Below are 26,840 nucleotides of genomic sequence, written 5' to 3' on the forward strand. Positions count from 1 at the left end.
ATCAAAAACAAGGAAATTAGAGCCTGGTGTGGTGAAAACTGTCTACAGATAATTGATTATTTTACTCCAGGATTAAATTGATTTTACGGTATGGTAATTTATACATTCCAATGCTACTTTTCTAGCACATTTCCTGGTGTCTGGTAAACTTCCACTCGACTATTGTACTCTCCCCTTTTCTCAGTGATTTTCCATCACATGGGTCCGATGTCAGCTCCACTCGGACTGAAAGAATAGGTACTCACTGGCAGGCGAGGAGACGTTGACGGGCTCGTCGATATATGCCGGCTCTCCGGGCCCACACTTGTTGCAGGCGGTGACACTGAACAAATACTCCTTTCCCTCAATCACGTCGGTTATGGTGTGCTCCAGGTCCAGGATGCCAGTGGCCACCTGGACAAAATATCATCGCGATGAATAAACATCCAAGGAAGGCTTGTTGATACACATGTTTTCCACTTTTTGTGGCCTCAAACTGAATGGAAACCTGCAATTTTGATTTTATCTGCTTTTAAACCTACACAATACTTTTATTTTTGATTATTTATAATATATATAATTTTTTACAAGAACAGAAAGATTTAAATGCTGAATTTGAGAGCTTTTAAGTCCACGAGAGAAGCTGTTAAAGTTGGACCATGTTCATTCTCTGACCACCATGAAGGGAAAAAACAGGAATACCTTTGCCCAGGTCTTGCGAGACACTTCTCTCTTTTCGATCTGGAAGTGGGTGACTGGACTTCCTCCATCATGCTCCGGAGTCTCCCACATCAGGTGGACGTGATGTCGGGTAACCTCGGCAACCTTGAAGTCCTTAGGAGCACTAGGGCATGCTGGGAGAATAAAGGTGGCAGGACATAAATTAATAAATGGACTGTATTTGTGACCACTGAAAGCACTTTAACAATTGTCATCATTCACATCCTTATGACAGCAGCTACCACACATAGAGCGACCGCCCCATCTGTCACGGTTTGGGTTAATGTCTGGTTTTATTTTGTAGTTTCTTGCCTCTGTTCTCCCTGGGTCATGTCACTTCCTGCCTTGTCCTGTCCTCCTCTGTGATTGTCTGTCATGTCATGATTGTTTCCACCTGTGTCCAATCACCTGCACCTCCCTAGTGTATTTAAGCCATGTGTGTCTTTTATCACGGATGTCCCTGTCTATCGTCCTGGATGTTCTTCGTTCCTGCCTGTCCAAAACATTTTGTTTGAAACGTTGTATTATCATGAGATATCTAGTCTACATGAAAGAGAAGCCGCTGTTACCGATGACGGTGACTTCGATGTCGCCTGAGATGGACGCAACGTCGTTCTCCAGATGAAGGGTGTAGGTGCCTTTGTCAGGACGGACGCTCGGTGTCACTGTCAGCTCCGTGAATGTAGGCTTTGTCACCATGGAGACGCGTTCGTCAGCCGGGGTCAGTGCCTTCTCCCCAAAGGTCCACTTGGCGACGGGGGTTGGGTACCCGGTGATGGGGACTCTGATGGTGAGGGGCTGAGGGACGATCACCTCCAGGCCGTTTCTGAAGCCGCTCAGGTCAAAGGTCGGACCGACTGCCGGAACAGAAAATGTTAAAAATCTAGTTTGCATAAACGGCCAATGTTTGATTGTTTCAGTCAGCCGGACAAATTATGCAAATCATTCTGATGTTCTGCTGTTCGACTCTTACCATGAGGGTCATCAGCGAGAAGCGGTCCGAGTTGCTCGGCCGGATCAGATAAGCCAGCGGCGTTCTCAGCACAAACTCTGTAGAGGTACTTCTGACCGGGTTTCAGACCGGATACCTGAAGGACAACAGGAAACCGGAACAAACAACCGTCAGCTCTGAACCCACTCGTGATCTCTCAAAACTGAGAGATCACAAGTGGGGAAACAGAATCAGATCCAAATCTAGCTTAAATGAAAGATCTCCGCACCCGGTAGGAGAGGTCAGGACATAGTCTGGCGTTGCAGCGGAGCCACTTGTCGGCACCATCGTCGCATTTCTGAATCACGTATCCAGTGATCAAGCTGCCGCCGTTGCTTGTGGGGGTCTCCCAGGTCAGAGTGACCGCCGTCTTGATTTGGTCGCCGTAGTTCAAGTTCAGAGGTGGACTCGGTTTCTCTGAAGGGACAACACAAGAGGCAGAATAACTTGTCTTTTGAATCTTAATGGAAAACAAAGGTTCAAAGAGCTGGTTTTCTCTTACCGATTGGATCCATGATCTTGACGGGCTTGGTGGCAGCGCTGGGCTTGCCGATACCGGCCTTGTTCTCAGCCCGGACCCTGAAGATGTACTCCTTGTTCTCCACCACGTCGCTCAGCGTGGCCGAGTGGTCGCTGGCAGCACAGACCATGGCCGCCTCCCACTTCACGGCGGTCCTGTCGCGGAGCTCAATAACGTAGGCAGTGACCTCGGAACCGCCGTCATGCTTGGGGGGCTCCCAGGTGATGGTGACACCGACCCTATTCACCCCTCCAACAGCGACATTCTCCGGAGCGCCTGGAACATCTGAGGATAGAAAACACACCCCATAAGGGATCAGAGTTCAGACCGTGTACGAGTGTAGATGAGAGTTTGGGCCCTTTCTTACCAAACTTGTTCTTGGCCTGGACGGGGTCCACGGTGGCAACGATGGGTCCGCTGCCAACCCGGTTCCGAGCACAGACCCTAAAGAGGTACATGGAGTCCTTCTGGAGGCCGCTAACGCAGTACTCAGGCGCGTCAGCACGGTCTGTAGCCAGCGTCCAGGTTTTCCGCTTCAAGTCACGCCTCTCCACCACGTAGGCCACGATCTTGCTCCCGCCATCGCTCTCAGGCTCATCCCAGGCCAAACTAACCTCCCCGTCAGAGGTGTCCACCACTCTCAGGTTCTTCACAGGTGCAGGGACGTCTGGCAACAACCAACATGACATTTAAAAACTGCTCCGACTAGGTTTACTTTGGGTTCATAAGGTGGTCTGATCCCCGGACTCACCGATCACGTCCAGGTTGATAAATGCCTCTCCCTTGCCATGCTTGTTCTTGATCACCACCTTATACTGGCCCCGGTCCTCCTTGCTGGGGCTCTTCAGGCGGAATTCGGTTTTGTCGGTGGAGGTGTCGATGTTCTGGATGGGCAGAGCGGTGCCAGCGAGGAACCACTCGGCATCGGCACGAGGGTAGGCGTCATAGGGTACGCTCATGAGGAAGGGCTTACCGGCGTCCGTGACCAGATTCTGATCGGTGGTTTTGATCTTTGGAACAGCTTCAGAGGAGATTGAATAATTTAAGTTGTTACTTAAATATTTAGGTTTTTACCAAAGGCACCTCAAACCTGAAGCCCTTAAAAGTCACTGCATCTGACGATTCTTTACAATTAGTTTCCCCAAATCCTTTTCATCTTCTCTTCAGAACAAGAGTTTACGTTGTTGAGGTAAAACATTACCGTCCACCTTATACTAGCTAAAGGGTTAGTGAGCATCTACCTAATGGTGCTACATTGGTGACTCAAGTATCTTTACGGCAACTCACCTGCCAGCTCCAGCTTGGCTTTGGCGTCCTTGTCTTTTGCCACGACTCTGTACTCTCCCTGATCCCGAGGTCGGATCTCACAGACTTGCAGTCTGTGGACTTTACCCTCGCTAATCATCTGGTATTTGTCTCCCTGGATGATGATCATGTTGTTCCTCATCCACTTTACCTCCACCCTGTCCTTGTTGAGCTCCGCCTCGAACACTACGTCGGAGCCTGGAGGCTCAAATGCATCCTGAGGAGGTCGGACGATCTCCACCGGGGTCTCTGCGTATGCGGAGACAAATTCTCGAGGATTCAAATGGGGAACATTCCCCTCAATAGAACAATAATGAGAGGAGAACAACAGTTTACCTTCAACAAAGAGCCTGGCCCTGGTCCTCATCTCATCCACACCACAGGCGTATTCACATTCATCATCCGGTCTGCACACCTTTACCATTAGTCTGCACGTCCTGCCTTCTTTTTCCATATGATATCTGCAGAAGCACAAGGGGTCAAAAGTCACTGAGCAGGTAATTTACTGGCAAATCGGAGGATGTGCTTGTTATGTAAATGGTCGTCGCTTGTTATGTAAATATCTCCTTTATGAAATATGAGCCGGCGTGTTGGTCTCTTTTCATTTCCTCAGAGTCACATTTATCTCAAAAAGATATAAGGAAGTAATGTTTAACTCTGTGACTGACGGTTTGAGAAATGTCTAGGAGGAATCCAGAAAAAACAAGAGTGTTGTTTTTACCTCGCCCCTTCTCTTATCTCCCGTCCGTTCCTGTACCACTTCACCACAGCCTTCTCTTTGCTCAGCTTGCAGGTGAACTCTGCTTCCTCAAACTCGGTGATGGTCTGGTCCTTGAGCTGCGCGGCAAAGTCCGTGGGCGCCTCGCTAATGATCAGCTCTGCGGCGCACTTGTCGTCCCCAACGACGGCGGTGTACTCGCCCTCGTCCTCCATGGCGCAGTCCTTGATGATCAGTGTGTGCTTGAGCCCGTCGGCCCGGTAGACCACGCGCTTGCTTAGCGTCACCTCCTGGCCGGCCTTCATCCACATCACCGTCACCTCGGGCCGGTTCACCTTGCACACAAAGCTAATGGTCTTCTTCTCCTGGGTCTCCACGTCTTCGATGGGATCCAGGAACCTTAGCTTTTCCTCTGTGGAGAGAGAGGACACAGATGATGGACAGAACAAAGAAGAACTTTAGAGACCACGTAGACACTAAAGGTGTGTTCGACTTTCACTGAGGTGAAATGCATCCTAGTCCTCACCGGCCACTCTAGCACTGGCGGTGCTCTTTGCCTGCTCCGCCCTCTGATTGGTTAGGCTGATGGTGTAGTTTGACTCGTCTCCCTTCTGGGCGTCTCTGATCCTCAGAGAAAACACGTTGTCCCTCTGGACCATCATGTACTTGCTGCTCTCAAATATCGTCTCTTCGTTCTTCAGCCACTTGGCTTTCGCTCCCTCTGCATTTGTCTCGCAGTTAAACACAATCTCACTTCCCTCCTTCACCTCCGTGTCTTTGATGGGTGTGACGATCCTCAGTTTCTCTGCAGTGACAAGCGAACTTTGTTAAAACCAACGGTCGCTCTGAAATCACTAGAGCGAGATATGGAAGACGAGACTTGGTAGAGGACATTTTTCTTACCAATTACAAACAGGTCGGCAGATGCCTTGACACTCCCAATGTGGGCGACGTAACCACCCTCGTCCTTCATCCCACAGCTTTTTACAATAAGAGCTCTCCTCTTCCCCTCGCTGACCACGGTGTACTTGTCCCCGGCTTCCACCTCCTTGTCTGCTCTGAACCACTTCACCTCGTAGGTTTCCTTGGATACGGAGCAGGCAAACTCTGCCTTCTCGCCCTCCACCACCTCCTGGTTCTCAGGACGGGCGATGAACTCTGCCGCCAGCTCTGTAGGGAGGAAGAGAAGAAAAGAGGAGTTATTAATGCGCTTTGTTTTGTAAAAAAATATTATTAAATGAAATAGACAAACTGTTCATGTCACAATGAAAGGTAAAATCAAACTGATCTGATATGAACTGAGATTCTTGTTCATACTAACACTATACTCTAGGGGTGTAACGATTCATCCACTGAATCGATTAATCGATTTATATTCCTGCGATCCAACTGAATCGATCTGTGCTCCGCAAATCGGCATTCCGGACGACATATATCGATTACAAATCGCTTGAAATGGTACATAATCGATTGTATCGATACTTGGAAACTGCACATTGGATTTAAGTACAAAAACGGTATGGATGTTTGTTTGTTTGTTAGCACTTTAGACGCGTTAAACGTTACTGGATTCAGTCTGCCTGTCTGTGATGTCATCAGTACGCAGCAGCAGCCGCGCGAAACTCGGAACAACAACGACACACAGCGTGGAGGAGACGACTGCGAGCGAGACATTTACAAACCAACTCATCGATCCAGCGCGTGGAAACATTTTGGCTTTTGCAAACACGGAGGTGTTCTAAATAAGTCGCTCGCTGTTTGTAGAATATGTAGAAGCCAAATAAAAAACCACAGAAACACGCCGAATCTTTCCGTCCGTCTACTAAGGCGCCGTGGGATTAAACAACGCCAACAGTCAGGACCTCGAGCAGCGTCACCGCTGCAGCAGCAGCAGGTAACTCCAGCTCTGCAGACGCCTCAGGCCTCGCCAGCACCAAACTCAACACAGTAACAAGTTCATCTGTAAAGACATGCGACCCTACGATGTGGTTGAACAACGGGGTTCTGTGAATTGATCCAAACATTGTGTAATTATTGTGTAATGTTTACATTGAAAATGGTTGCACAATAAAAGGTTAATACATTTGCCATTAATTGTTGTTTACTTGTTTATAATATCCATAATTAATTTAAACCTGATTTCCTTACAAGAAACAACAGGGATCTCAGAAACTTTGCCTGCACGGTCCAGTAAAGTTACTGAATCGATTTCAAGTCACTGAATCGAATCGAATCGTTCTAAATTAACCCAGATCGTCAATCAATCGAATCGGCAAGCATGAATCGCGATTCGAATCGAATCGTTGTTAAAATGAATCGTTACACCCCTACTATACTCTGTTCGCTAAGCATGAAGCTCTGCTTAGCATAAAGAACGAAAACTCAACGTCAAAAAGTCAAAGTTTTTAAAACTCAAATGAAATAAGATACCAAGTGTTAGAGGATGTCGTTTTGGTTGGACAGAACTTTCCCTCCGGTTTCCAGTGTTCATGCTAAGCTAAGCAATATTTGGTTCATTGGAGGCAAACGTCCTTTCAACGGGTCATCCTCTCACCGTTGAGCTTGAGTGTGGCAGAGGTCTTGAAACCAGTGGTCAGCCTGCAGTTGTAGTCTCCGGCGTCCTCCATCCTTAGGTCCTGGATGATAAGGATCCTCTTGCGTCCGTCCACCACATGCTCGTAGCGCCCCCCTTCGGGAAGCTCCTCCTCCCCCCGGTACCATGTGACCTCGGCGCCGGCCTTTGACACCTCGCAGATCATCTTCACGTTGTCCGTCTCCGTGCCCTCCACGTTGAACAGGTTCTTGGTGAACCGGGCTGCCTCCTCTGGGAGCGGATAAAAGGGTTTAATCTCTCCTGATCCTTGACTTTCAGGCGTTAACCTTTAACTCAACTGTTTATCCCCTTAAATCAGTGGTGGATACCCTGGGTGGGCCGACAGGGGGTTACAGCTTCATTAACAACTTTAACACAGCCACGAGAGGGAAAAAAAGAGAAAGCTAAATTTGTTGCCCTTGCTCAGGGTACAAGCGAAAGACATAGAGGGAGAGGGAGGTAAAGCGACAGGGAGAGAGAGAGAGAGAAAAAAAGAGAGAGGGGACAGAAAACATTTGGAAACCACTGGCCTAAAGGAAGATAATACCCATTTCTTTGTATATTAAGCAAGAAGTCCTCACCGATGACCGTGAGCATGCCGGAGCTCTTTGAGGTTCTGGCGTCGCACTCGTACTCGGCCTCGTCCTCGAAGGCAGACTTGTGGACAACGAGAGTCCTCTGGACCCCCTTAGCAAGGATCTCATACTTCTTACTCTTCCGGATCTCATTGCCGTCTTTGAACCAGCGGACCTGAAGGACACAAATTACGTTTCACAGCACTGAGGTTTTGGGAGTCAAGCGGCAGCAAAGCCGGCTGCTGATTGGGGGGGTTCTCACCTTGGCCATCTCACGGGACACTTCACATTCAAACCTAGCGGATTCCTTCTCTTTGACTTCGACGTCCTGCAGAGGCTTGGTGAACTCCACGAGAGGAGCTGAGGAGGAATCAGACACGACAGATTAATGATTATTAAAAGATTCAACAGATTATTGTACATTTCACTAAGCTAAGGCTAAGGAGGGATAAAAACCCTTTTAAAAGTACGGAGGCTCAATATGAAGTAAAACATGAGAAAAGTTAAGAATCATAGAAATAAAGTTACGCAGTTAATACTTTTGTGTGAGCTTTAACTTTTAATAAAAAATGGTCTTTTATGTATTCAAGTCTTTGTTAGCACTATTTATGTAAAACTAACCTCCTGTGTGGAGGTTTATAAATAGTGCATAAGGAATTATAATAATGACTTTTTAACACATTTACCGAACTTTTCAAAACGAAGTTTTCATTTAGATAATACTAAATAACATAAATCTTCATTTAATCATTTGAGTGAACATTTTAAATCAAAGATTCTGTGACTCTGAAGTCTGAATTAGAGCTCAACTGTACTCACGTTCCACGTTGAGGAAGCAGGAGGTCTTGAAGCTTTTGGCGTCACAGGTGTAGGTCTTGGAGTCGTCCGGAGAGCAGTCGTGGACCAGTAGCGCCCTCTTGCACCCGTCTACGATCATCTCGTACTTCTTGGTCTTCCTGATCTCCTGTCCGTCCCTGAACCATTGGACCTCGGCGTTCTCTCTGGAGACTTCACACTCCAGCGTGGCGGTGGCTTCCTCCTCCACCGTCTGGTCCTCCAGAGGCTTGGAGAACTCAACTGCCGGCTCTGCAGGCGTCAAGACACAATTCAGCGCCAGGACAGCTTTTTAAAACGTGATAGGAGTCATCGCAGCCCAGCTTTAAAAGTCGGGATCGTAGAACCAGTGGGGTCCCCAAAGTCTAGTTGAATTAGTAAAGACTAGTAGAACCAGTAGGGTCCTCACAGTCTACAAAAAACAGTAGAACCACTACTGTCCTCACCTCTGATGATGAGCTTAGCCTGAGTCTGGAAGTCTTTGGAGCTGAGTTTGACTTCTCCGGCCTCGCACAGCGTGACGTCTCTGACGGTCAGGGCGTGAACTTTTCCCGCCACACGCGTCTTCACCTGAGAACACAGAGATCATATAGTTAATATTCGGACGGATCAGCTTGTGTTTACGTTGCTGTTAAAGACCTCCGCTGTTGTTTTTATGAAGTAATGTTCTCACTGAGAGCGTTTGATAAGCGTCTGAAATAATTAATTAAAATGCTCAGAGATTCATCTGATGTCCTAATCATCTGTTGGGAATTGACATCGAGGAAGACTCAAAACAATTAGTTGCCGTCATTTTGACTTTGGATTTTGTGAGGGTTAACTGGTGTAGTGATGTCTGCTGCGCAAATGTCCAGTAATATCTTGATTTTAATTGGTTGATATTTGATACATAATGTAGATGTTTATTGGCATAACCTATTTAGGTGCAGCAGAGTGGTGCTTTTTGCCGTACATGTTAAAGATTATAATACGGGTAGATGAACTCCAGCGAACACATTGACCCGAGCGTTCCATATCACTGTGCGCTCAAAGTAACAGGTTAGATTTTGGCGACCGTTAGATGTGATTTCAGTTTTTAGCTCGGTGGCGATCGCCAAAAAAAGACAGTAAACTTCACAAATGATCGGAATGCGGACAATTCAATTCAGGTGGACGTCATGAGCGATGTGAATGAATGAGATGGTGCGACACCGAATGCTGTTTGCACGCACGTAAGGGGACTATTTTCTCTCTGGACTACTGAAATGTGATACACAATGTTTTGTGCTGCTGTACTATTTATAATGTCGCTGGTAACCGTATTGTAAAAGCAATAAAAGCAGTAATGTACTTGAGGCTGTACTTTATCTTCTATTCAAGGGTGTTGTTAGGCAACCCTCACACTGTATTATTATTATTGTTATACGTTTGTCGTCCGCAAAGAATGGACAGTAAAAGCATTGCTTATTCTACCATTTCTTTTGTATTTGATTGTGCGTATTTGCTACCTTTGTCATCATAGTGTCTAAACCACACGTTTTGTATGTTTGAATTTTGGCAAGGTAGTCAGTGCCTACCTTGGCTACCCTGACTGCACGTCACTGACCACTTCTCTGAAGCCACTACAGTTATTGTATAAATGAAAAAAGCTATTCGTTCTCATCACTGCCCTATACTAAACAAATATAACTTGTTAAAACATATTACAAAGTGGACTACAAAGTAATTCCATGCCAGTTACCATTAGAGACAAACATAGTTCATTTGAAACTCATTTTAAACATGAGGTGGAACTGCACGTCTCTGTCTGTGTTGAACTTCATCTTTCTGCTGTCACCCGTCTGTGTGTGTTGAAATTGCCGGTCGAACCTTGTCTACCTGCATACGTGTCCTTTTCCACATATTCTGCATGCTTTTATGTTCTGTGCTTCTGACATGGATGTTTTCCTATTTTTTCCTTTTCTTCTTTCCTTAACAACTGCAGCATCGCATTGTTTTTAGTCCATGTTCCTGTTTTAACACAGTCATTCTTTATTTATTTAGCTGGGTGTTCACTATGAGAGCCCCTGTGTTGCATGTCTTGTTTGTACTTGACAATGAGCAGTTTTATTCTCACTTTTTTCATTTTTTTGTGCATGCATTGTAAGGCGCCAATATTATTTAACATTTTAAATGTAGTGTTGTCTTTTGTTTTTAGGTTTGAAACACCTGTCACTTAGGAATACAGATGAATTGGTTTAGCACTTTGGCTAAAACAAATACACATACACATTTACAGCAATGTTTTATTAATGTGCACGGTTCCTTATCAAATAAACCAATATATAAAATAATCAATCTATGTATTGATTACATGATGACATTTTTAGATTCGTAATTAATAAATTATTTACACTTCTCATTCTTATATCCTGTTTCAACACTAAACTTTCTTCTTTTTAAATAAAACAATCGATTAGCTGATTGGCATAAAATTAATCAATAAACTTTTTTTTTTCAGGGCTACGACCTTTTTAGAACTTCATGGCTATCGTGCCATGACTTTGTGACATGAGGGCCCTCTGTGGCTTATCACTCAGGTTCTGCAGGCCGATGCTAACATGCTAATGCTACCTGCAGCTCCTTCTACTTATAAGGAGTTCAAGATAACAAAAGATTATTTTTAACTGCTGCTTTAACGCCGTAGTAAAAATACATCCAGCTCCTTGAAAACCTTTTGGTGGATGCCATTCTTGTTTGGGGATTTTCTTTTGTTCAATAACTTCTGTCAAGCACATATTAAAGATTCTCCGACCCAGGACGTGACGGTTAACTTTGGCAACTCCGTGTTAACGTCCACTTTGACCGCTAAGAACCTCGGCGTGACATCGACAGCCGACTCTCCCTGACTCCAACATCACTGACACCACCATCCTGTAGATACTCGCTCTACAACATCAGGAGAACACGTCCCCGACTACTGTAACTCTCTCCTGCAGGTCTCCTGCTACCACCATTCCACCTCTGCAGCTCATCCAGAATGCAGCAGCTCCACTGCTCTTTAACCTTCCTTTTTCTCTCCCTCACTCCTCCACTCCTCCGATCTCTTCACTGATACCGGTGGCTCATCCAGTTCTAAACACTGGTGCTCAGGTACCATGCTGTGAATGGATGGGGTCCAGCTTACATCCAGGACCTGGTCCAACCCGACATCCCGACCCGCACTCTCCACTCTGCATGTGATAAACTGCTTGTTCCTCCTCACTGAGAGCAAAACACTCAACTAGATCTCCACTCTTTGGTGTCCTGCTCCTAAATGGTGGAAGGAGGTCTCTGAAGACACCAGGACCACAGAGAGCCTTCACATCTTCAGACTAAAGACACACCTCTTCAGACTCTACCTCCACTAACACACTAACTAACTGTAGCACTTACATTGGACTTATAATGGTTCTTATCTACAGCAAGTTGTAAATTGGCTTATTTAATGAAATTTTATTTTCTTGTTTCTTGTTGTTTTGTGTTTGTATCCTTATGGTTGAAATGCACTTATTGTAAGAAAAAACAAAACACTGCACCTATAGCATTAATTAATTATGCAAAGTACAATTTATATTTTATCCTTAAAATATATATGGGTATATAAATCCAAATCCATCGTAATCACGTGTTGGGACAGGAAGCAAAGTCAAATCATTCAATCATCATCATTTCCCTCAGGGCTGTGTTCTTAGTTCTGCACCGTTTGTTGTTGTGAACTGCCCCAGCAACACTGGTTTGAACTGGTTTTACTTTGAAAGGCGGACTCACCCTGTCGCTGGCCTCCATCTTCTGACCCCCCAGGAACCAGTCCACCACGATACCTTCGTAAGACAGCTCGCACTCGAAGGTTGCCGTCTCCCCGGCCGTCACCGTCACGTCCTTCAGAGGACGCAGCAGCCCAATGGACCGAGCTGGGGGAGAAGAAGGAAAAGACATGTGTTAACAGACCTGTCTGGAATCTGATCGGACGTAAATCCAGCTCCTCCAATCAGACAGCAACCGCTGACTTGAGATAAAGCTCAGAGCGTCTAAAATAAACTCAGCAGCTGATTGGCTAAAGACTGGAAATGTAAAGTTAGAAGATGAGATATGAACCTCCGACACACTCTCAGATACATACTTGCCATTCTTCAACTGCCCTTTTTGATTCTAAAGGATTAGTAAAAAAGAAGTTTTTACTGAGTAAGTAAGTTTTTCATTGATCTGCAAAATTTTCAAATGTTTAGTCTAAATATTTAGAACAATGGTGGTGGTCAGCACTGTCGCCTCACAGCAAGAAGGTCCTGGGTTCGACTCCGCCCAGTGGCCTTTCTGTGTGGAGTCTGCATGTTCTCCCTGTGTCTGTGTGGTTCTCTCCGGGTTCTCCGGCTTCCTCCCACAGTCCAGAGACATGCTCTGGGGATCAGGCTGATTGGTGACTCTAAATTGCCCGTAGGTGGATGGATTTAGAACGAAATATATATATGAATTGTTTATTATAATCTGAGTAAAAAGTTCTGGCCAAGCTCAGAATTGCTTCAAAATCACATGAAAATGTTTTTTTTATGTATTTTTCTGAATGAGGAGTCTTTGTGAGGCTTTAAGGAAAGCTGAGCTTTTTTGTATTCTATTGAAAAGGCTGTGGATGAAAAGGTGAAGAGGATGAAGAAGAAGAAGCAGTGTCTCACCTTTTACTCTGAGCTGAGCGTTGGACTTGGCGTTGGCTGCTGAGAAGTCAATGCCTCCGGCCATGTCCATTTGGACGTTGTAGAGGATCAGCATATGCTTGGTTCCCTCCTCCTTAATCTCCACATCCTGAAGAAAGAAGAAGAGGTGCAGGGATGAAACAAGCCTCACTATGAACACCCCCGATCGGTCAAATGCTCACAAGACCTACGGGACACGGGTGCAGAGCTTCTCCCTTCAGCTTCCAATTTCCGTGGACGTCGTCTTCTGAAATCTCCGTCTCAAACTTGGCTGTTTCTGTCTCTGTGACCTCCACGCTGTACAGCGGTCGAACGACCTTGATGTCGCGCTCTGCGTGCAGGGAAAGAATAATAATAAGAAGAAGACGGAATCTTTTCCTTTTTCTAGACTGAAATCTCTGTCAAAGGAGACAATTTAACTCCTGTTAGTTGTGATTCAGTGAAGTTTCAGCTGCTCTAACCTCCGACACTATGTGGATGATGCTCTCCTTTATACAGCAGATCATCACCTCGATATTGAAATCTAATGTCACAATTTACCTTCAATGTTGAGGCTGGCTGTGGTTTTATCTGAGCCACAGTCGCAGGTGTACTCTCCGATGTTGGCCTTCTCTGCCTTCCGGACCGTCAGGATGCGCTTCTTCCCATCGGTGCTGACGGCCATGTTCTTGGAGGGAATGATCTCTTTGCTGTCCTTGAACCATTTCACATCAGCAACGGATTTGCTCAGTTCGCAAACCAGCTTCACCTCGTCCTTCTCCACGGCGGTATAGTTCTGCAGCTTGGTGGTGAAATAGAGGTCGCCCTCTACAGAATACAAGGGAAGAGTCATCATCTTTAATTAGTGTCCAAACTGAGACACTTGAGGTTCCTTCAACAGCAGACTTTTCTGAATCAAAGGTACATTTCAAAGGTACATTTAGCTACTGAAGAGTCAACACTGACCGAGCACGGTGAGCATGGCGGTCACGCTTTTGTCCATGGCCTCCACTTTGATCATGGACGTGTCGTCGATGGTGACCTCTTTGAAGGCCAGCATGTGGGTCTTTCCGTGATCCGACATGTGCACCACCTTGCTGGGGTGAAGGCGGACGTCGTTTTTGTACCAGACCACCGGGATATTGTCGTGGGAGAGCTCGACGCTGAACTCGGCCGTTTCACGCTCCTTCACGGTCACGTCCTTGATCGGTTTGGCAAACTCCAGACGAATACCTGCAATCAAAGATTCATTGCATCACGAAAAAAAATGACTTATCCTTTAAAGGTTCCTTCACAGCTGTAGAGGGACACCAGAGCTACCTTGGATGACAAGCTTGCCCGTCGTCCTCTTGTCCTCAGCCTCAAACATGTACTTGGCTTCGTCGTCGTAGGCTGCCAATCGGACCACCAGAACATACATGTTTCCCTCCTGGATCATCTCGTACTTTTCGTCGCTCTGCAGCTCCTGAGGACCTTTCAGCCAGCGGAAACTCTTTGGGGGTCTGGACAGCTCCAGCTCGAACCTCGCCTCGTCTTTCTCGTACACCTGAACGTCACTGAGCGATGTCAGGAAGTTCAGAGGAAGTTCTGAGGGAGAAACACAAGGAGACAATTTCACTTCGATCCAGTGCGCAGGTCAAGCCCTAATGCGGGAAACTAAATCAGTCAAATTAAATAAGGTATACTATATGTAGATACTGTTTTCAATTATTGTTCCCTAAAAAGACTAAAGCATCTTAAAAAGCAGAGATTTAAAAAGTCCCAATAAATTAATAAATATATGTATATATATACACACATTTTCCGTACGTAATGATAAAAGAATCATTGATGACTGGAATAAATTCAAAAGGTCTTCCCAAACAATAATGTCTTCAAGAACAGAGAAAAGATGAGGTAACGTTGATGCTGGCTCACCTTTGACCTTTAGGTTAGCAGAACAGGTGGCATTGGCAGCGGTGTACGCCACCTCACCGGTCATGGAGAGCTTACAGTTGTACAGAATCAGCGTGTGTTTGCCGCCCTCCTCGATGATGTCCACGTCCTGTCCAATAACAAACATTAACCGTTACTACCGGAGAAACCTGCGAGTCGACTTAATGAAGACCCAGCTGCTGAGGCGCTCACAGAAGAAGGGCTGAGGACTTCTCTGTTCAGCTTCCACTGGCCGTGGACGTCTTCCTCAGAGATCTCCACCTCGAAGCGAGCTGTCTCTCCGTCAAAAAGCTCCACACCATAAATTGGCCGGACCACCTTGATGTCTCGAGCTGGAGGTGGGAAAAGCAATAAAGAAGAAAAACTTTAGATATGAACTCAAGTGTCACCTCCATGTTCAGAACATGAACAGTTTCACCACGTATACCTTCGATGTTGATGTTGGCCGAGGTCTTGTCCGTTCCACAGTCACATACATATTGTCCTCTATTACTCTGCTCTGCTTTTTTCAGGATCAGAGACCTGCGAGTTCCCTCCGACTTCATGACCATCAGCTTGGAGGCGATGATCTCCTTCTCGCTGTGGTACCAGACGACGGGCACGTCTTTGCTCAGCTCACAGTCCAGGCTCACCTCCTCCTTCTCTGTGGCCGTGTAATCCTGCAGCTTCACCACGAAGACGGCATCGCCCTCTAGAATAGAACCGGGACCCAGTTAGTCCCCTAAGGTTGACTTCCCAGCTGTGTGTTTGCGCACCAAGATGCTAGAGAAAGACTCCCATTGAGAGTCATACTCATATGAAGAGAATCTATAGGACTGATGGTGTGTCTCAGAATAAAGTGTGAAAGTCAAAGCTAAAAAAAGTATTGCTATAAGACTATGAATACAAAGCCAACACCAGAATGATCCTTTAAGCCAGGGGTCTCAAACTCAAATGGTGCAGTGCCAGATGCAGCCACGTCGGTCGCCTGGGGGGGCGGCACTGACGGTCCGACCAGCGAATGGTACGGCCGACGGGGGGGGAGGGGTACGCCAAAGTCGGTACCCCCCGGCGGGCCGCACCGATGTGGCCCGCAGGCCGGAGTTTAAGACCCCTGCTTTAAGCCATGTGATAACTTAAACTCCAACTTTAAAGTAGTTCATTCACTGCAGATGTTAACTGTATCTTTCTTCTCGTAATGACATGAGTCCATTATGTTTGTACATGTGCAGCTGCAGAGAAGACAGGAAGAGTATTGTTACCTATGACATTGAGCTTTGCCGTGGAGTAAATTCCTTTGGCCTCTGCCTTTATCTGGCAGGTATCATCTAGAGACAACATCCTGATTTCTAGAGTGTGTTTCTTTCCTTCCACGTGCATGAGCACCGTTCGGCTCACGTGGAGCTTCATCTCGTTTCGGTACCAAACAACTGGCACGTTGTCGTGCGTCAGTTCCATTTCGAACCGAACTGCTTCACCTTCTTTCACTGTTTGGTCCTGAAGCTGCCGCACAAATTTGAGCCTCATGCCTGAAATAAACGAGGTCGGTGCACACAGAGCGGGTTGGTCGCCGTCAGACACTTTAAAGCCAAAGACATCAAAAGACAGCAAGCATTTCTCTCGGCCCACTCACCTTCCACCGCCAGCTGAGCGGACGACTTGTGTCCCAACACTTCCACGGTGTACTGAGCCTCGTCGTCAAACTCACAGCTGTTTACGATCAGCATGTGTTTGGTTCCGTCATCCATTATTTCATATTTAGGGCCCGGGGTAACAATCTCCGTCCCCCTGAACCACATGACCTTTGACACCTCTTTGGTGACAGTACATTCAAACTTGGCCTGTTTCTTTTCAGGCACGTTAAGGTCCTTCAGTGGGTCAACAAAGCCCATTTCGATCTCTGGGAGGTGCGAAGGATGGGTTCAATTATTGACAAAAGCAGAATCTCAGCAGTCCTTTTTCTTACGGTTCTCCCTCTGAAAGTCCTCTAATGCGTGACCCCAACAGACAGTACAAATACAAAGTACAAATAAAGTGTATCCACGACAGATTTGTACCTTTGACAGTGAGCATGGCGCTGGTGATGGCGTTCAGGGCCTGATAGGACACTTCCCCCGCCTGATCCAGCTGCACGTGTTTCAACGTCAGGAAACGTTTCTTGCCTTCAGCTTTGATGTCACAGCTCTGAGACAAAAAGAACAAATGAAGTTTTAGGAGGAATAAAAAGGCATTTCTTTGAGCAATGAGTGTTTGTTAGCTGCTGTCTGATCAGGTGCATCTGATATCTTACCGGGGACCTCATCAGCACCTGTCCCCTCAGCTTCCATTCGCCAGCCACATCCTCCTCAGATATTTCAGTGTCGAAGTTGGCTTCCTCCTTCTCGACCACCTCCACGCTGGAGAGGGGTTTCAGAACCTCAGCCTCACGCTCTGAAACATCATAAAAAGGTTGTTAACAGGGAACAGTTCATGGCATGAGAGGCCTTTTTGGGTCACACGCTATTTGACGAGAATCTGTAAACGTTCCACCAACCTCCCAGAGTGAGTTTGGCCGTGTATCTGCGATCCTCCACCTCGAGGGTGTAGTCGGACACGTCGTTCGGCTGGCAGTTGTTGATGGTGAGCGTCATGTCCTTTCCATCTTTGTGGATGTCTACCTTGTCAGAAGGAGCGACCTCATTGTCTCCTTTGAACCACTTCCAGTTGGGGGTGTCCTTGAACAGCTCACATTTAAATGTGGCCTTGGCCCTCGGTTTCACGTGCTGGTCCCTCAGAGGCTTAACCAGCCAGTCTTTGATGATTTCTGAGTAGGGAGAGTTCGGTAAAGTTTTACAGGGACAGAGGCTGAGAGCAACAAAGCATTGCATTGGAGCAGCAGAAACGATGGGGATGCCTCCGTCTGAGTTAGATAGACCGCCACATCCCAAATGTTATTACTCTCAAATCTTTTCGTTTTGACAACCGGAAGATCGAGCGTCACGAAAATAAAACGTCTTTTAGCTTCATTGGGTTCAATAAACAAGACGTTGTATCTGACTGCAGATAGTGTGGCAGAAATACAAATACCCATGGTGTGAGATTTTAGTTAGATACAAACTAAAGGTTACCTCTGGATTTTTCACAGTCACTCCATTGGCTTATCTCCACAGTTACAACGTACCTCATCTTACTCATCAACCATGACAGAACTAACCACAACTTTGTAGATATGCAGAAAGCACAAAAAACTCCTTCTTTATTAGCATTAGCAGCTCTACTCTAAGAAGGACGTTGACTTTCCAAATGAAAATCCTTCATCAATTATCTCGTCTCTTTTTCTGACTGCTTACCGATGACTTTGACATTGGTGGTCGTCTTGACATCTTCATTTCCGGCCACCTCGCATGTGTAAGCGCCGGCGTCCTCCTCTGTGGCGTTCTGAATGGTGATGGCGTGCTGCATGCCGATGATGTTAACGGCTATTTTTCCAGCCTGTTTCTTCAGGAGGGCGCCGTTCTTCTTCCAGATGACGTCTCTCTCTTTGTTCAGCTCACAGGTTAGATACATGGGCTGACCCTTCATACAGGAAGTCTCTGGTTTCAACTCTTTCAGCCATTTCACAGGCAGCTCTGCATAAAGATAAAAGTAAATTAAAGAACCGTCTGTGCTCTCCAATAAAAGCTGGGCACCTCCATTGTCCTTCCGTACAAAAGTTTGGTGCACTTCTCTTCCCGTCGTTGCCAACACGAGTCACAATACATTGCAATGTGCAGGACTCACACTTTTCTCAGTGATTTGACTATGTCCAAAAATCACAAAAAGTAGAGCAAAACTGCTCCATAAAGATTTTTAGTATGTTGCTGGTCTCAACTATGGAATCCAACTGACTTACACATTGGTCCACCAAAACCCTGAAAGAGGGACAAACAAAATCTAGGCAGTGATGTTTAATGTGGTGACAAATTTCTCAAAGAAAGTAGACTCAAGTTTTGGAAACTGTTGCAAGATTCCTGTTATTGACCGCACAGACATTTAAAGTATATCTGGGTCTCTGACACTATCCTTATTTTTGCGATTGGAATCATGGTTTTGCATTTAGGGGGAATTGTGTGATTAGTGTTTCTGTAAAGAATCCTCTCCCGGTTCTTTGATCAGTGTGTCACGATGCCAGGTGCATCATCACCACGATGACCACACACTTACTCTACCTGCCTTACAGAGGTGATTGGTATTAGCTCATTACCCCAGTCTGACAAAAGACCTGGAGATATACCTCCTTTTCTTGTCGTATCTTACCCCTACTCCCCATCCCTCCCTCCCCCATCCCCTGCACTCCAGCTACAACTGTTACCAATGCTGCTGATATAGTGCGGTGTCTTCAGGCAGTCTCAGCCCCACTGTCAAAATTTCTTGTGAAATGTTCTAGTTTACCTTCTACAATGAGCTTGGCTGTGCAGGATATCTCCTTGCCGGCGTTCTTGGCTATACAGGTGTATTCGCCGGTGTCGGACAACTGCACATCGATGATGTTCAACTTTCGGTCTTTGCCGTCGGAGGTGAACTTGTGCTTGGGCCCCTCACGCAGGTTGCTGCCGTCTTTCATCCAGGTGGCGATGGCGGTGGAGGGCGAGACCTCGCACTCGAACACGGCGGCCGAGCCAATGGACTCGGCCTCCTGCAGCACGATGTCCTGGATCTTTTTGATGAACTTCAGGGGGACCGCTTTCAGTTTGAATCCTCCGAAGGGTTCCTCCGGCGGCGACGGGCCTTTCCCTCCAGGCCTCAGGCCACGGCCCCGGCCTCCGTCACCAGGTGACGGGGTTTGTCTCGCTGCAACGCCACATAGAAAAACTCATTGACTTAGTTTCAGAAAGGATGGAGTGTGAAGAAGAGTCAGACATTGGACTATAGGATGTCATTAAGACTTGTGCCCACCCGTGGACTCAGTAAGTCGAGGTAATGACACATTAAAGAAATGTCTGTTCTAAACAAGGTTAGAACATAAGATTCTGTTAAGACAATTAACCATGCAAAGTCACTTTATGAGATTCAAATCAGGATTCTCTGAAGAAAAAAAGGACAACAAACCACACAAACAACACAGAGGGAAAGACGTTGCAAATCCAACGACTATAAAGATGAATGACAAAAAAACATCAAGACCAAATACTCCAAATACTCTAAGATAAGTGTGCTGATTTCAGAAAAAAACAGTGCTTATATTGGCTGGAATGGAGACTCTCTGTAGACAATCTGGGTAGATACTTTTTAAAATACTACGAGTTTTGGTCTTGAAACACAAAAAACACGTTAAGTTAAGAACTTTGCCTGAAAGGCAGCAAGATTAAAGATACCCAGCTCTTCTGTTTCCTCTAAACCTTTCGGGCAAGCTTTACAAAAGACATCTGTTGAAAAGGATAAGACACTCAACAACACATACAATGAAAAAGCTTCTGACATTACATAGCACAAGGAACACAAAGAGCAAACCATTAGTACACGCAAGCTCTGGATGATGTCATACCCCCAAGTCCTCGACCTCTGCCTTTTGGTGGCTCTTCGGTCGGTTTTCCATCTGAACAACAAATGATAAGATGCGTTTTAAGTGTATCTATTTGAGGTTTAAGTATACAAGAAGAAATCACGACCTAAATTTGAGAAATACTAACATGATAAATCAAATAAAAGAACATACAGCGAACGTCACAGAGATGAAGAGGATGAAGATGGAGATGAGCACAAGTAAAACACTTGGCTGATGTGGAGGACACAAGAGGACAGATACACGATGGGCAACACAACATCAACTCAGTAGATGGATGGTGGACAGACATATCACGGACAACATGAAAAAATCTCAGTGGGTTGATGGTGGATGGACAACACAATATAATCTCAGTAGATGTATGGTGAACGGACACAGTATAGACAACATAAAATCATCTCAGTGGATGGATGGTAGACGGACACATGAGGGACAAGATGAAATCATCTCGGTGGATGGACACATGATGGACATCTTTACATCATCTCGGTACATGGATGTTGGACGGACACATGATGGACAACATGAAATCATCTCAGTAGCTGGATGGGGAATGAGCTCCAGATGATCCGATGATCCGGTGATTTAATGAGATAGATTGATGAGATAGATGATTGCTTTTAGATGGATGAGCGGGGGGGGGATGGGGGGGGGGGGGGCAAGGAGGTCTCCAAAGTCATCAAATGGGGAGCTTGGCAGCCACGTCTCACCTCTTTTGCCGCCGGGCATTCCTGGAGTTTCCAACGCCGAAGCATGTGCTTCGCCTTCCCAGTCATCCCTGGGGACCAGTTCCCAGCCCCAAGCTTCATCTTCCTCGCCCTCTTCAGCCTCCTCCTGTGGCTGGGTGGGCACCTTCTTCATCTGCACGGGTCCAGGAGAGACCTCCTTCACCAGAGGAACACTGCCTCTCCCAGGTTGTTCTTGTTGAAAAACCTTGTCTGCCAACGGCTTCTTCGGGAACTCAGTTTCAACCGAGTTGTTTGCCGAAATCTGTTCACTTGGCTTCTTCTCAGTGGGGACATGTTCAAGTTCTTTAGGTTTTTGCTCATCAACTAATGGTGACATAGTCTTTTTTAGCTCCACCCTCTTCAGTTGCTCCAAATGTTTGAAGGGCTTCTCGTCTTCCGCCTTGTCTTTAGCCACTTGAGGCGAAGGGGTCTTTTTGAGTTCAACCCCCTTTTTCAGGATATTAGGTGGGATCTCCCTTTCGGTGTTTTTTTTACGTGTTGCAGTGTTTTCGACTTTGTTAAGTTGCTGCTCCTTTGGTTCTTTAGGAATTTGATCTCGACTGGCATTCTTTGTTTTCTCTCCCACGGCTCCTTTAGGTAGCTTTTCTTCAGACTTGGTGACTTTGGGTATCTCTTTCTGGTCTTTGCTGGACTCAAGTGTTTCCTCTGGAGTCTTAAAAAGAGCATCTTTTTTTTGTGTTATAGTAGAGTTTAGTTGGTCTCTCCAAGGCATCTCTAGTCTCTTAAATGGATTGTGTTCTGTATACGTCGTCTTCTCACTATCTTTCTCAACTTTTGCAGGTCCGGCTTGCTCAGGTTTCTCTAACTTTTCAAATGGTTTACGTGTCACAACTCCCGGCTCTTCCGCTTTCTTTGGCATCTTCTTTATTTTGTTTTTTGTTATATCTGGTTCAGGTTCTTGACTTTTTGGCGATTTGGGAGTTCTTATCGATTTTGATTTCTCATCTTCTGCCTTGGGCTTTTCATCCATGAGACATATTTCAGATTCCTCTTTGGCTGCAGTATAAAGTTGAGTCCTTCCAAGCGTTAAAACCTCTCCATCCTGTCTGTTCAGATTCTGAACAGTCGTTTCTGTATTGTAATGCCTCGCCACTTCAACTCTATGAGTTACAACTTCCTGCTCGGGCTCTTTGGGCTTTGTTGGCACTTTTTTCAGTTTAAGCTTTTGTGGTTCTGTTTCTGGTTTTGCTGACTTTTCAAATGGTTTTAGTTTGGTTAAGTCTTTTTGCTCATCTGACAGTTTGGTTATTCTCTTTTCAAGCTTTGGGACCTGGCAATCTGCTTCCTTTTCAGCCTCCTCAAAGTAGCCCAACTGGGCCGTCTCGTCATCTGCAGTGAAGACTCGCTCAGTTCTTCCCAGGGATATTATTTCTCGATCTTCTCTGTCATGAAGTGTATGAACCGCTAGTTCTTCATCTTGGAGCATCGTCACTTCTGCTTTCTGAGTTTTTACTTGTCTCTCAGGTTCTGGAACTTTCACTGGAACATTTTTCAGCCTAACAACCTCTGGTTTTGGATCCGTCTCTTTGGGGAGGCTGCTGAACTTACTCTTTTTCTTTGGTGATTTGGATTTTTTTGCCTCCTGTACTGGGATTTGACCCATTTTTGTAAGAGGTTGTGCTGTGTTTGAGGTAACAGATACACTTTTATAACACCCACATAGAGATATACAAGAAACAGCACAAGATTCACACCTTACAAAAGAGATATATTTGTCCTTTATAAGAATATTTAACATAATAATTTTCAATTGCTGTCCTTTCAAAATATAGACTACTATTTGTGTACCTTTGGTTGGTCCAGGTGCTGAAACCGGTCCCTTGTCTGCAGGAATTTGAATTAGATCAACATGAGTTCACACAATGCAAATAAAAGAAGAGGTTGATTTTTATTTAGTGACAAGTTAAGAGTTAATAAAGTTTGGCATGCCTTGGTTCCTTGTTTCCAGAATTATTTGCACTTAAAATGTTTTAGGATGCAATGATGTCATCAGGTGTTCAACAGGATGTTACATCGTAGCATGAAAGTAATTTAAGTAAGATGCACCAAGAGATGTTTTAAAAAACGTGTTGATGGTTAATTGGATTAATTCAACAGATACCGTTAGAAGGGAAAACTCATCAATTGGATTAGAGGACCGAGTTTATACAAACATCAGACCAACAGACTCCGACTGAACGGGACACTAAGTTTATTAGACCCAAGCTCAGATTTCTTTGTATGAAGACTGGAGTGGTTACAAGAAATCTTTTTGAAACAGGAGACAGGCAGAAGTGAGCAACACGAATAACAGCTACAGAAGACGTGTTACCTTCAGGCGGAGACATTTTCTCTGATACAGGAGACGGTTCAACCTTTTTCACTGTTGGAGACAGTTTCTTCTCCACCGGAGCAACTTGAACTACAAGAATGCCAACTTAGTCAAATGACTGGCAAAGATGTGATAGATGATCATAAACAAGCAACCAACAGGAAGACAACTTGAAGAGTTCACAACAACAACTCCTCGGAGGCAGGAGGAAGAGGAAGCTAAACAACACATATGACAAACAGAGTACACTACCTGCAGGAGGTTTTGGTTTCTTTTCTTCTGGCGGAGACACTAAGAACAAGTTATCAAAGGTCAAGACCAAGAGACTACATTAAACCGATTAAGATTTTACGTGTGATGACAAGAACAGATTCTGTGAAGACAACAGAACAAAACAAAATGGAGGGGTTTTATCTCCAAACACAAGGAATTAGTCTTTAGAGACAAAAGTACCTGCAGGAGAAACAGGTGCTGAAGGCTTTGGTGCAGCCAGTTTGTTCTCCTCTGGACGAGACACTACAATACAAGGTGCCAAGATCACAACAACATAGTCAATAAGGAGAGGCCGATTGAGGGCACAGTAGACTGCAAAACGAACAGACAGTTACTTTACAACGAGATAAAAACCAAGGAAAGAAACTACCTTCACGAAGAGCAACTTTCTCTGCAGGAGCAGGAGGATCAGGTGAAGGCTTTGGTGCAGGAGGTTTCTTCTCCTCAGGTAGAGAAACTTTGGGAACACAAGATATTAAAGTCACAGCCAGGAAAAAAGGACGTTACGACTTAGAAAGAAACGACCACGGCAACCCGAAGACCAGTAAGAGAAGAAGAACACAAACAACATGGCCGATTCTCGATGAGCCAATCAAGATGAGACTGACTACCTGCAGGAGGAGCTACTTTGGCGGCAGCAGCAGGAGCTGAAGGCTTTGATGCCGTTGGTACCTTTTCCTCCAGAGGAGACACTTTAAAATACGAGACAACAAGATCAAGACCAAGACAACAATGCGGTCAATCAAGACAACAGATAATTAAGAAATGAATTCACAGCACAAACAAGAAGAATAAGATGTGAAGAAGCTTTAGCCAAAAACTCGCAATTGTAAGATGTTAATAGATCAAGAAAGGCTCGTACCGCATACAGAACTCACATTAAAACACATTTCAAAGACAATGGAGGAAGACCACTTGCTGTGAAAATTAGTGTTGAATGCAGCAGATTTAAAAGGAAAGCTGTGGAAGTGACATTAAACAGAGGGGACTTTGGGAGCCTTCACGGCTCTATTAATAAAGACAAAGAATACCTTTCAGAGGAGTTTGCAGTCGCATCTCCTGTGTTCCCTTCTTGGCTTTCTTGTCATCTTCTCTTGTTGCTGGAGGTCTAACTACTTCTTCGAGTGAATCCACCTGAGTTGTGATAACGTCTTGTGCCGGAGAAGACAGCTGCTTTGGGGGTAGAGTTTCTTTTTCAGGGGTCGGAGCTTTTTTCTGCTGGCGAACTTGAGAACTTTTGGTTGGGGCAACCTTGGCTTCGGCAATGGCTTTCCTTGGAGCCTCTTTTGGTGGTAAAACGTCTTCTTCACAACAGGCTTTTTTCTCAGGTGAAGGACTTTGTGCTGGTTTAGATGTTGTTGCTGGGTCTTCTTCAGGAAACATTTCTTCCAACACAAGAGTTGGTTCCTCGAAAGGTACTATGTCTTTAATACACATCTCTCGTTCAGCTTCGGGAGATTTCATGATTGTAGGCTTTTTAGGGATTATTACTTCTTCTTTGGGAGAAACTTTTGTCATTGGATGAAAAAGAGGAACTTGTGTTAAGTTTTCAGGTGGAGGAGTTATGGATCTAATCAATACAATATCTTCCTCTTCAACATACTCTGCTTGCTTAAAGAGAGAGACTTCTTCATGAACTCTCCACTTCTCTTCTACGGTGATTTCTTTACATGATATCTCATGTTGAATGAGATCATCCATTGGAAGTACTGATGATTCAGTGACCTCTCTCTGCTTCGCAAAAGTTGAAGGAATATCAGCTTCCACCTGTTTCTTTACTACAGAAGTTTTCTTTAAGGCTAAATCTTTTTGGGACGTGAACCCTGTGTCTGGAGGAGGAACTCCTTTCTTCGTGAGATGAGTCTTTTCAGGTAGAGGTGCAACATCTCTATTTAATTGAAGAAGGTCTGCTTCCTTTAGAAGAGGAGAGATGGACCTTAGAGATGATCCTTCACTCTGGTCCACTGCTTTGTCTTCTGGAAAGTCTGCTACACAACAAGGTTGGGTTTCCTGCAGCTCTGCTTCATGTTCAGTGCTTACTGGCTCAATGTGCTCTAGTGGCTCAGAGTCTTTCATTTGTGGACCTCCACTGTACCATGTCGAAACCACGTCCTCCTCCTTTGCAGAAACCATTTGCTCTCTTATCTGGCTTTTTGAAGTAATTTCTTTAACAGTTGACTCCATGACCTCTTCTACCCTTTCATAAGTACTGAATTTCTCTTCTTTTTGTCCAACTTCTTCTGGCAGAGGAATCCTCATTCTCAGAGTCGACTCCTTGCTGTCTTCAAGCACTGCTGCTGTTTGCTTAAGAGTGGTCTTCAGGAGAACTGGAATAATTTTAAGAAGATTGAAGATTTGCATAGTGGAGCGGTGGCCAAGGGTAAACACAAGATATAAACCATCAGGACAGAAAAAAACAGATTTCAGTCTGAGCGTGACTTAGATTTAGACTGTATGTATTAAGATTCATTACTTCTCGACTGTGCAGCAGTTGGTCAAACTACAAGTAAATGACTTTTGAAAGCACCTGAGAAAGATGCCGCATACCTTTGAAGGGTGTTTCCGCCTCCAGCTGTGCTTTAGCTCGGGAAGTTGTTTCCTGTTGTATCTCGCTGTGTTCTAATGTATGATCATTAACATGATGTAGTGAACAGACAACACACATACACCACATGCACCAGGACAAAACTTTTTAGGATTTAGCTCAATAGCTGAGAAGGAAATATCTAGAGTGTAAATTAGATTATCAAAATGTAGAAGGATTAGTTAAAAAACTATGTGTTGAGAGGTATGTACCTTGTTGTGAAGGCTTTATAGCTGGTGTAGGATCTTGGTGGCTCTGCACTGGTGGCTTTGTTTCAGCTGTTGGTTCAGTCACAAGTTTGTTTGCCTTCTTTGTCCCTTCTGGTACCTTCCTTTGCACTTTTGGTACCTTCTTCAACACTTCGGGTACCTTCTTTGGCTCTTCTGGTACCTTCTTCGATCCTTCGGGGACCTTCTTTGGCTCTTCTGGTACCTTCTTCGACCCTTCGGGGACCTTCTTTGGTGCTTCTGATACCTTTTTTGCTTCTTCCAGAACCTTTTGGGGTTTTCTTTCAGACCTTGGTGCAGTTGGCTCAGGTTTATCGGCCAGTTTACTTGCAAGCTCAGATGTCTTTGGTTCCAAGACG

At 45.3% G+C, this 26,840-nt stretch overlaps 1 protein-coding gene across 1 annotated transcript in view; it reads right to left on the reverse strand.

The window, feature by feature from the left end:
• Positions 1-26,840, reverse strand: part of LOC120834350 (titin) — a 164,468-nt gene that overhangs the window by 88,808 nt on the left and 48,820 nt on the right. The window contains 42 exon segments of the mRNA XM_078091003.1: positions 246-393; positions 682-833; positions 1,269-1,556; positions 1,673-1,787; positions 1,920-2,107; positions 2,193-2,495; positions 2,578-2,877; positions 2,962-3,231; positions 3,498-3,764; positions 3,852-3,976; positions 4,237-4,645; positions 4,760-5,038; positions 5,137-5,403; positions 6,788-7,057; positions 7,408-7,576; positions 7,664-7,761; positions 8,221-8,487; positions 8,682-8,805; positions 12,004-12,146; positions 12,903-13,029; positions 13,112-13,251; positions 13,461-13,727; positions 13,866-14,132; positions 14,220-14,486; positions 14,817-14,943; positions 15,027-15,166; positions 15,262-15,525; positions 16,076-16,342; positions 16,447-16,713; positions 16,871-16,997; positions 17,104-17,243; positions 17,347-17,616; positions 18,143-18,421; positions 19,224-19,622; positions 20,317-20,367; positions 21,048-22,706; positions 22,875-22,910; positions 23,398-23,487; positions 23,650-23,688; positions 23,851-23,913; positions 24,041-24,127; positions 24,282-24,362. Coding sequence (XP_077947129.1) covers positions 246-393; positions 682-833; positions 1,269-1,556; positions 1,673-1,787; positions 1,920-2,107; positions 2,193-2,495; positions 2,578-2,877; positions 2,962-3,231; positions 3,498-3,764; positions 3,852-3,976; positions 4,237-4,645; positions 4,760-5,038; positions 5,137-5,403; positions 6,788-7,057; positions 7,408-7,576; positions 7,664-7,761; positions 8,221-8,487; positions 8,682-8,805; positions 12,004-12,146; positions 12,903-13,029; positions 13,112-13,251; positions 13,461-13,727; positions 13,866-14,132; positions 14,220-14,486; positions 14,817-14,943; positions 15,027-15,166; positions 15,262-15,525; positions 16,076-16,342; positions 16,447-16,713; positions 16,871-16,997; positions 17,104-17,243; positions 17,347-17,616; positions 18,143-18,421; positions 19,224-19,622; positions 20,317-20,367; positions 21,048-22,706; positions 22,875-22,910; positions 23,398-23,487; positions 23,650-23,688; positions 23,851-23,913; positions 24,041-24,127; positions 24,282-24,362 — 9,636 coding nt within the window.

Source organism: Gasterosteus aculeatus, chromosome 16, assembly GCF_964276395.1.
Source record: "Gasterosteus aculeatus chromosome 16, fGasAcu3.hap1.1, whole genome shotgun sequence".
Classification (NCBI taxonomy): Eukaryota; Metazoa; Chordata; class Actinopteri; order Perciformes; family Gasterosteidae; genus Gasterosteus; species Gasterosteus aculeatus.